The 11,290-nt window shown below is 31.0% G+C and overlaps 2 protein-coding genes and 1 non-coding gene across 3 annotated transcripts in view; 2 read left to right on the top strand and 1 right to left on the bottom strand.

Annotated features, from left to right (window-relative positions):
* Positions 1-4,923, bottom strand: part of LOC123014836 — an 8,565-nt gene extending 3,642 nt beyond the window's left edge. The window contains exons 1-4 of the mRNA XM_044414119.1: positions 4,560-4,923; positions 1,851-2,085; positions 1,380-1,511; positions 1,230-1,294 (exon numbers count right to left, since the gene is read on the bottom strand). Of these exons, the coding sequence (XP_044270054.1) occupies positions 1,230-1,294; positions 1,380-1,511; positions 1,851-2,055 (402 nt within the window). The 5' untranslated portion in view covers positions 2,056-2,085; positions 4,560-4,923. The remainder of the gene's footprint in view (positions 1-1,229; positions 1,295-1,379; positions 1,512-1,850; positions 2,086-4,559) is intronic.
* On the top strand, positions 1,148-1,220 carry Trnat-ugu. The gene has a single exon. It is a non-coding gene; the product is annotated as a tRNA-Thr (tRNA).
* Positions 4,924-5,117: 194 nt separating the features above from the next.
* The window catches only part of LOC123014837 (dipeptidase 1-like), an 11,684-nt gene continuing 5,511 nt past the window's right edge, over positions 5,118-11,290 (top strand). The window contains exons 1-2 of the mRNA XM_044414120.1: positions 5,118-5,243; positions 11,175-11,176. Of these exons, the coding sequence (XP_044270055.1) occupies positions 5,118-5,243; positions 11,175-11,176 (128 nt within the window). The remainder of the gene's footprint in view (positions 5,244-11,174; positions 11,177-11,290) is intronic.

The raw sequence follows: 11,290 nt of genomic DNA on the forward strand, positions 1-11,290 counted from the left end.
ACTAAAAAATATCCTGTAGATCAAAATACCTAAAATAAATAGCAAACTTTTTTATATTAAACAAATATTAAAGTGACGCTTTATGCCTTTGTGTTTGACTTTAATAAACTCGTACTTTATTTCCGAGGGAATAAAATAAGTGAAAAACCGATTTTAACTTTAAAAATAAACTGGATTTGAATGAACTGTGTCTTTTTAGTGATTTTTAACATAAACAAACTTGATGCCGATTTTTACTCAAAACTGCAATGAATAAACAGAATTTTTTTACAAATTTATCATTTTTTTCTATTATTATTAACTTAGTCTGTTGGGAGGCAAATTTTGTATGCGTCTCTGAAAGTCTGGGAATTAAAATGGTTGTTTATTTTCTTAATACATAAATGTTATTTTATACTGTCCCTAAATGAGCTATTACAGTATCAGAGTCGGTAAGAGTAACTTATCGGATTGTATTTTTGATACAATAAACCGTCAGATTAATTTTTTAGCGAATTTTTTTGAAACATTATGATACATACAGTACGATATACATTCGATATACTCATTTTGATATTCATTAAACATCTTATTCGTAATGTAATATCTCACTTACCGGACTTATCTTTATCTTTGATTTTACGCCAAAACTGCAAAGGAAAAATATTTTTTGCTTCACCTAAAACGAGCAAATCTGTAATTAAAACTTCATTATACTGATTCAGTGAAAACTTAATTTTCCCTTTGATTTTCGACATGTCCTATCACATTGGCAGTTTTATTTGACAACTATATGTCATTTTGACAATTCATTTATTAATTAAATAATGATAGTTCTTGTTAAAAATGACTTAGTTTCTTATCTTAAAGCTGTTTCTTTGAGTTGCTATTTATCAAAATTATGTTTTTCACAACCTTTTTTGTTATTTAACTTGCGAAAACTTATTTGTCAAAGTGACATCATTGTCAAAAAAATAAATCCACCAATGTGATGAGATTTAAAAAGCAGAGAAAATTAGAATAATGAAGTTTTAATTACATATTTGCCCGTTTCAGGTAAAACAAAAAAATATTTTTTTTTTCTCTTGTAAATTCAATCCGGGGAAAAACTGTATACAGGTATAAGTATGTCCTTGAAAAATTAGCACTTAATTTTGCAATGCATGAGGCCTCCATAGCTCAGGGGTTAGAGCACTGGTCTTGTAAACCAGGGGTCGAGAGTTCAATTCTCTCTGGGGGCAGGACATTACCTTGCTTTTTTTGCTCACAGCACCATTACATGTTTTTGCTACACTTTCTTCAATAATAAATTGGACTTTTTTAAAACATTAGAATTAAAATAAACACCAATTAAAGGAATTTTTGTATCTTTTGCGTTACTAAAGTAAAGAAACACTTACCTCCTACTCCCATGATTATAGGGCCTGCATAAGAGAGGTTATTTAAATGAAAACCTCTTGATTCATTTTTAACTCGTACTGTATGATTTCCTCTTACTTCCTGAGCAATAGAAAGATGATCTGCATAGTAGCCTAAAAGAGAAACACATTTGTGTACACAGTTACAGTTTTCGTTCTAATGAAATTGAATTATTTAATTGTTGATATTTCAGTTCTTATAATTTTTTTTTTCATGTCACAGTTGCAGTGTAATGTTTTAGAATTTGCAGTGTTGCGATGCATGGTTTCATTTTATTGATTTCACGCTGGACTATTATTCAGCGGATGTATGAATGAATGCTTTTACAGATCACATGAGAATGTAGAGATTCTATGTTAAGGAAATTAACAAAAACATGCATCATAATCTCTTTAGAAAAATAAGATTTACGCGTTTTAAATAATATTTTATTTTGTAGTAATTGTAGTTACCTATTGTGGCCATCGCTGCTCCTAAAACCATTAAAAGTAAGCCAAGACTCAACGCCTTGCAAGCATTCCAGAGACATTTCCCGTTCACTTTACCTCTGACCACTTGAACGTTCCATTGTGCTCCGGATGCAGGATGTGCCCGCCGGACTACTTCAGATGCACCGCCTCGAGCCCAACCGCTGCCCAAAAAGGCTCTTTGATGCATGTTCTGTTTTTCCAAAGGCGGAATGTCGCTCTAAAAAGATTTGTCTATCTAATTATTTTATTAGGACAATTGTAACTGTGATAAAATTTAACAAAAACACGTATCTAAATTTTATTTGATTTAATTTTGCGATTTGCTAAAATTTGAATTAGCCAATTAGAAAACTGAAATAAAATGAACACATTATTATTACAAGGGGTGTCTGTAAATGATTGTGACAAAAAATTGGCAACTGGCAACACTGAATTATTGATAATCCAACTTGTTGTTAGAGTATGTTTCAAGTGGTAGATAGACAGTGATAGAAAATGTCATTTTGAGAAAAAAAAGTTTAAATATTTTGTTTCTTTAAAAAGTTATAGGTAACAAAGAGTAACAATGAATTTTATACAAGTTAGTCGTGATGTAATAATAAAAACTATGACATTTATGAAAGAATTCCTTACTTCCAAGACTTATTTGACTGACGCTGTCAATGTAATAACAAACATACACATTATTCCGAAAACAATTTATTTGAGATAAAAAAAAATAATTGGAAAAAATTAAGAATATAGAAAACGATAAGAAAGATTAAAAAATGTTACTCTACCGAAAATACAGAGTGTTCCGTTTTTATTGTTACAAACTTAAACAGGTGATAGAATATTCAATTTTAAGACAAAAGTTTCCTATGAACATGTATCAAAAAATGTTACGTATGCGAACTACACCCCTTGAAAGAGATGCGTTTTTAAAGGGGTTTTTCCACTATTGCAGAATAGATAAAATTACAAGAGTTGGTACAGCTGATTACTTGTAAACACCTGAACGAATTTAAAGATTAGTTGTCGAAAGTTTTAATCACGGGTCTCTTAAACGGTGAAACAAATTTAATTTTTAATTTTTATCCTTTTATGGTCTGTAAGACAAATTATAAACTGATTTTACTCAAAAACGCTAAGTTTTATCGAAAAAACGCAAGAGACCTCTTTTTTGTGAAAAACTATGAAATTTAGAATTTTGTGGCTGAAAGTGGCAAAAACCAACCGCCAAAATAGTTACGGTACCTTTTACCCTAAATCCCCCAGTTTAGGACGCCCCTGAGTAAAAATTTCGACATTTTATCTTTGAATTCATTTAGGTGTATAAAGGTTATCAAATTATAAAATTATATAAAAATTAAAAAGTTAACAAATTTTGTAATTTTATCCACGATGGTTTCTGAAATATTGGAAAAAATCCATTAAAAGATGCACCCCTTTCAGGGGATGTGGCTCCCTTACATAACATTTTTCGATATATGTTTATAGGAAACGGAAACTTTTATCTTAAAATTGAATATTCTATCACCTGGTTAAATTTGTAATAATAAAAATGGAACACCCTGTATAAGGTTTTTAAATACTGAAACTAAAATTTTTGAAATAAGTAATGTTAGAGTTTAAATGTTAAAAAAATGTGTAATTTTAGAAAAAGAAAAAAGAATTAAGTCTGTTGTAATATTCTTTGTTTTCGATTTCTAATTGCAATTTTTAAAATTTTCAATCACACAATTATAATTTTCTAAATAGAGGTTTTATAAAGCGTATGGATTTAAAAAAAATATTGTATCCAAAATTATGCTTTGTGTGGAAAGTCATTATTGATAAGTGAAAGCAGAAACAGCTTGGTTTTGTTTCATTTTGTCTTGGGCACAGTAATAAAAAATTTTCAACTCACGGCTAAGATTTTTTCATAAAACAAACAATGTATTTCTGAATTAAAAAATTTCTAAGTTTTATGAACGCTAACAAAATAATAGAATCATCCAGGTGATAATTTTGGAACATAAATTTAAGTTTTGTAAGATTTTGGATGTCAATATTGGGACAAGGCTAATTTCATTAAGTTTTCTAATTAATATTGACTTTAGGAGAACGAGTTTTCCGTGACCATTATCATCAATCACATGACTTTAAATTGGGTCTTAAAATTTGAAGATAACCGTTGAAACAAAGTAATCAACGATATTACGCCGAACTTTACTCCGTGTCATATTTCTACGTGATGTGTAGCCAACCAACCCTTTGAGCAGTAAATCTTTAAAATTGATACATTTCCGGTTTTAAGAAATTTAAAATAGGTTGCAAAAAGAAAAGTTTATTTAAATAAATACTCACTTATTTTTACATCTACATGTGTATATTTTTCTAAATATTTATTTTAGAAGCTTTTTGAAGTTTTGTAGTAACAAAAATAAGAATAGACGTCAATTCTTCTGTCGCTATGCAAACTCTTAAAAAATTGCACTTTATAAAATCTGCCACTTACTCTTTTATGAATATTCTCTCTCAAGCCTTTATAATCATTATCTTAAACCCTGCGCATGGTTTTATGTTCTACACGGGATTGAGTAAACAAGATAACTATTTTCACTCTTCTTTATTTCCAAAAAATAAATTGATACAATTTCGTAAGTTTGAGTGTTAAGGGTTTAAAAGGAGGGGTAACATATGGATGGCTATGCATACAACACCATTTACCTGAAGCAGTGTATGTAGTGTCTAAATTAGATAGTTTGTCGTGAAAATTGTGTGCGTTGTCTCGTCCCACATCACAGCCCGCACTAATTATCCTAATCGCTATGTATGTATACGATAATGAGGTCGGTATCCGTTCAGCATCCCCGTGGACCACGGGCAACAGGTACAATCATGCGCGAGTCCACAGCCTTATCGACCGTCCCTCCAGGCTAAACAAACTCTGCCTTGAAAGACATGCGAGGGGCATTCATCCGTCGAGGCAATTTTCCGTCACAATCACCGCATGTAAAATATTTATGAGCCAATTTGGTCCCATTTATACGCCGCGCACGAGATCTCGCCCCGAAAGGGCCACATCACTGTAAGCGTCTGCATGAACACCCTGTTATTTGGGGCCGGATAGACACCTGGACCACAATAAGGCCGCGTCAACGACGCCGATCTGGTACATCGCTTGCGCCGCGACGCTGTCATGGTAACAGGAACAGCATCTCCAGGCACTCGACAGTCAGTGCAGGTAGCACGAGGTGATCAATGCAGCCGTGATGCGACGGCCCCATGGTCAACACAGGCCACGGGACCCAGCCGGACCCGTGGATGCTGGATCCGGAACTGAGATACCACATCCAGCACTGTCCCTGTCCGTGTAACCACATGGGATATGGAAATTTCTTAGATTACCAGGTAATTGTAACACTTGTATGTTTTCGGCGTTTACTGACCATTGAGATTACTGCAGCCAATTTTTCTTTCTGACTAAATTAAGGCAATGACGAGCAAATTTATTGTCATTCTCCAACTTTGATGACTGTTTTCTAAGTAAAATAGAACTTTAACGCACCAATCAGATTGTTTACGGAAAAAAGCGTAACTTTAGATTAGTTGTTATACCTAGTTTTGGATTTTATTAAGAAATAGCTGCTGTTTCCGTTTCCATATTATAAGTATCCAACTTTTATTCTGTTTCTTTGATAAAGAAATTGAATTTAAATTGTGTATGTAAGTAGTTAAGTAGTAAACTAGTGTTATTAGGTTTGTCAAGTGAAGTGTAATGAGCAAAAATATCAAGGCTTTTTTATTTCTTAGTTTTATATTAAATTTACCGAAAATATTATGTGAAAAAAGCTTTAATTAGTCAATGCAATCCTAACTACATATCTCCGATAATAGCTGTTAACCAAAAAATTAAGGTATTCTTATTGGCGGGCTGCTCTCAGTTAGTTCAGATTTACATATTTCTGTTATCAGAGAAATACAAGAATTTTATATTAAGTAAATTCGTGAGGCAAAAGTCCTTTAAAATCAAGCACCTAGATCAGTGGCGTAGCCAGAGTTATACAGGCTGCGCCATAACTCGCGCCCCCGGGGAAAAATTTCGAGTAAGATAAGATACCAGGAACATGGAAAAATGTTTAAAAAATTCTATCTGTCAAAAAATTTTGACATTTATTTTTTGACATTTGACATTTTTTTATATCTATTTAATGATACTGATGATCTTGTATATGTTTTTTTACAATTATTTAGTAAAGGGACAAAAATTTTGCCAATAAAAGCCACAAATAACATTGAACTGAGTTACAATTTAAGATACAGCTTCCTTGTTTCCTCTTATAATCGCCTATAGCAACAAAACTTGGAAAATTATTTTTCCAACAGAAATAAATAGAGTCAAAGTGCAAACTTTAAACCCTCATAACTTGGAAATTTTTATAGATAAATTTTTTTAACATTTTTTCCATGTTTCTGGTATCTTACCTTATATGGCATTTTTCTCTGGGGCGCGAATTCTGGCGCATCCTGTATTGTTCATTTAAAATAAATATTTTAAAAAAGTTTGTTGTTTGTTGTTTGTTGTTTGTTAGCTTTTAACAAAAGTATTTTGAAAGATTTAATAAAAAAATGGTGTGTGCTGAACAAGCCCATATAGTTTTGCTTTTTTAAAAATACCTTTGAAAACAAAGTCAAAATGCTTTAAAAAACAAAGTGTTTTAAAGGGGCCTTATTAGTAGTGAGGTCGTAACACGTGTTTTTTATACTATTTTTTCTATTGAGCGATTTTTAAATTGAATTTATTATTATATTTGACAGTAAAATTCTCTCAATGTTTTAATTCCATACATAAAGTTACACAAAAATTTTCAAAAATTAATTTCTTACATTTATGCAACGTTTTTGTACTTTTTTAAGTCTTTTGGACCCCCAAGAGTTGGAAAGCAAATTAAATTTTTTATCATATAAAAAAAGATAATCATTGTCCTACGTTAAATAGTTAGTTATAGAAAATTGCTGATAAAGTCAAAAATATCCAAAATATTATTTCAACTATAACTATAAGAATTTTGCAGTTTTCTAGACGCCAATCGATTTCTCGGAACATCTTGCTGATCCATGTTAATTCACTTTAAGATAGTGGTTGTAGGACAAATATTGTACTATTTTTGTATCGTAACTTCATATTACAGTCGGTCTTCGACTTTGCTTGACAATTATGTCATCTCACATTGCAGAATGGATATCTGTACCTCAGAGCAAAACAGAATTAACCACCAAAACCCAATTTTTTCTTTAAAACACTTTTAAAACTATAATTCTGTTTAAATGTATGTTATATTCATAATATTCTACTTAGACTTCCTCAAAAATTTATCAAATGGAAATAAAAGGGCTTTAACCTTCAGGTAATATACTGGCTGTTTAACATTTTGTATTTAATGCATTTAATTTAATGAAATATACTTCTAGACGATAGATACTATTTAACGGTATTCTAACAAAAATAAAATTACCTTTTTTATGAAAACCACTTTAAAATGATTAAATTTATTTCGATCAAGTTGCTTTTTTCATCCTATAAAAGCTCGAAAATTAAACATATCTAGATAAGTTTCGTGCTTATCACAACTTTCAACCCCACTAAATGTAAGAATTTAATACTAAAATTATGTCAGTATGTTTACCAAATAGTACATAAAATGTAAGTATATTTGTTGGCAAGAATTTTTTTAGAATCTACTTATGGCACGCAGGAAAAATATCAAGAATATGCTTGCTTAAAAAAATTGATTTTAAACTTGAAAACAGAGATTTTTAATAAGAAATAAAATCTGTTAACTATTGTAAATTTTGTTAACCATACTTTTTAATTCAACAAAATAATGCTTTAAGCACGTTTTGGTTACACCAAACATCCATAAAAGTGTCTTTAGATTACTTTATTTATAACGGTAGGGCTACTGTAATGCTCCTGAATGCTAAAGACTGGAAACCTGATACCTAAACTCCTTATGGGAGTACTTAATGCTGCTCAGACCTCATCAATTTTGTGTAGGTATAATATATGTAATACTAGAACAATATGTGCACCCCCGAAAACAATTTTCTAACGAAAAGAAATTCAATTTATATGAGAACCCCATCTTTATTTAGTTTTATCAAAAATGTCTTCACATACATTTATAATAACACAGCAACACGAGTTCTGCACCAGTTTGAAAAACTTTTAACGACCAGAGCTGTTTGAATATTTTTTTTTAAATTATTATGGGGAAGCTATTGACTGCTTTGCACTGAAACTTCCTTACTGTAGTTATAGAGAAGTATTTGAGTATCCTAGATGGTCGATAGGATAGCTTTAATGAATACAAAGGTTCAAACGAGGCATGTTTTACATACGACATTACATATTTACTGTCAATGTTGCATTCTATCAGTAAGATGGCATAACAGTCGTTAAGCATTAAGAGAACTCTTTTTTTTTAACTAATTAACATTTAAAGCTGCTGATTCGATTTTACGTGATTTAGGCCCGTTTTCGGGTACGATTAAACCTCAGTAAAAATTTAACTGTTCGATCGTTGCTAAATAGTGTTGATCTGATTGAAAGGAGTAATTAAGTTTTACAAAAATTGGTTTTATTTTTTCAATTTCATAAACTCGAGATGGCCAAATCAAATACATGTCAATAGTTTCAAAGAAGCTTTTTTACTGTCAGCAGATGGAAACGTCGATACCATTTTGGGTGAAAAAAATGAAGTGTCAGTTTGCGAACTCCGGTTGTTTTTCACGTTTATTATAAAATGCAGCCACTTTAAAGACCAAAACCAGGAAATGTCAGTTTAGTTTTAGTAAATTAACGTTGTTATCTTGCCACCTGAGATTTGTAAATAAATTGGTCCATCATAGTGCTTCAGGTGACAGGTCTCTGGAAAATACTATTAGTAACAAAATTACATGCAAACAAACATAAAACTGATTGTACTATTAAATTATGTATTTATGGTATGCACAGATGTTATCAAATGTGGACATTTGACTTCATTTATCCTTAACGAGATGGAGTTTTATGAAATTTTATGCATATTGTTTTCAAGGGTGAAAATGAAGACTTATGTGATCCTACGTAGAGATTATTTACCATCTTCTGAAACAAATCACATACTTACAAGCAAAAATTTTACTGTAATTATACTCAAACAGTTTTAAGTGGGTTGTTAACAAGGACATTCTAAACGGCAATGATTACAGAAATAAACAGAAGATAAAAGCAATTTTCAGCAAATGGGCTGTAAACAATTTATGGACATATAGAATTGACCCTTAAAGTATTGTTTTCGACGTCAGGATAAATGTTAAATATTGATGTTTACACAATGCAACCGTAAAGTAGCCTTAAAAACGTTCCAGAGAGCGTTTTATAAAGGCGAAACATTAGAACACTTCTTAGGGAATTGTAAGGAAAATAAATAAAAAGCAGCGATAAAAATATGTTCTTACCTCAATGCAAGCTGATGTTTTAGATAATATTTTTTAATTCTTTTATGTATAGCAACGCATTGTTTTTATTAAACTGATTAATTATAAGTTATTCCAATTTTTAAAAAAGTCGATAACAACGTCTGGAAAACTATACCTTTTTACTTGTATTTTAGGAAACGTAATACAGGATGCGCCAGAACTCGCGCCCCAGAGAAAATTTTCAAGTAAGATAAGATACCAGGAACATGAAAAAAATGTTATGGTTATGTTTTCAAATTGAGATGTTGTCAAAATTTTGACTTTTATGAATCTTGTGTGCCTGTTTGCTCTTTGAAAGAGCAAATAATTGAATACCTGAGGACAGACATCACTACCTCAGGTCCAAAGACAGAATTCAGTGCTAATAATTTTGATAGAAACACACCACAAGTAAGTACAATGTTATGGACAAAAATGAGGCTCTTGCTACAAAAACTTTGAAGAAAAAGGATGTTTATCTGCAAACGTCACAAAAGTGACCACTTTTATGACTAAATGACACAGGTTAAAGTTTTACTTTTCAGACATGGAGTAAAAACACTGTTTTTACGCCTAGGCGTTTTCACTTTTACTTGACACTTACTTTGACATTTACCACTGTTGTCTCTTTCTTGTCCCTTTCGCTTTTTCAGCATTTTCTGGAGAGGTACAAGGTAGATTATCAGCATTCGACATTTTGCACTATAAACTACACCAGTTATTCACCAGTTAAATCAATCAACACTTTCGAAATCTCAACACACATTCCGAAACTGACGCGTGACGTTTGTTATGATTTTATTGCAAAGCGTCCTGATTATTGAGGTGATTTACTTGATTATTGGTGTGTTGCTCTTTTCGTTCCATCTGAATCGTTTGCAGATAAAATAGTATATGTTATTTGGAGTAAAAGTGAGTTTATGTGGCTCAGCTGAATCCATTTGCCTCACTCCGTTCGGCAAAATGAACGTTCAGCTTCGCCACATAAACAATCACTTTTACTCCTAATAACATAATCTACTATTAAACGAAAAAAAGTTATTTAGCAAAAGATGCAAGTAGGTACATATTATGATAATTGGCAATAAATTTTGTGTAATTTATTGAAATTTAGTTTAGTTGTTACTTTTTCAACTCGTTCTTCAAAAACGATGCACAAGACACTAATTTAATTACGTTCTTTCCGAGGTTTTCTCATTCATGTTTATTTTGTGTTCTTGCCAAAAATTGAAAATGTTTAGCAAACCTACATTACAAATTGCGTCTACATTTGAACGGGCCCTTTTTCTAACTTCCTGCTTGCGAACTATTCGTTTTCAAATTTCTAAAAACGGTTAGCGGTACCGAATTTGTTTCTTTTTTGGTGTTTCGTCTCAACATTTTCTTACACGATTTTTTGTGTTGACGTTTAATGACATTGTTTTTAAATTAATTCAAAAAACCGGAACTGACAACTTCCTTTATTAAAATTACCATGAATGGATTTACTAGTGGTGCCAACGTTAAGACGGTTTGGCATTTCCATTTAAAAAAAAAACAGACTTTATATGTTTTTTTACAATTACTTAGTAAAGGTACAAAAATTTTGCCAATAAAAGCCACAAATAACATTAAACAGAATTACAATTTAGGATACAGTTTCCTTGTTTCCTTTTTTAATAGCGTATAGCAAAAAAACTTGGAAAATTATTTTTCCAACATAAATAAATAGAGTCAAAATACAAAATTGAAACCCTCATAACTTCGAATTTTTTATAGATAAAATGTTTTTAACATTTTTTTCTGTTGCACCTGTATTGTAAAATTTATTTTACTATTTTTGTACTTAATTGTTTTTAGTTGTAAATCCAAAGACAAGAAAATCTGAAAAAAGAGAATGTTTTTACTTATTTTTGTCTTGTAAACTTTTTTAATTATTATTTTGGTTTTTGAAATGAATCATTTGTAATTTTTCG

This window comes from Tribolium madens, unplaced genomic scaffold (genome assembly GCF_015345945.1).
Source record: "Tribolium madens isolate multiple individuals breed KSU strain unplaced genomic scaffold, Tmad_KSU_1.1 Scaffold_97;HRSCAF=244;Tcas5.2_LG3a, whole genome shotgun sequence".
Taxonomy (NCBI): domain Eukaryota; kingdom Metazoa; phylum Arthropoda; class Insecta; order Coleoptera; family Tenebrionidae; genus Tribolium; species Tribolium madens.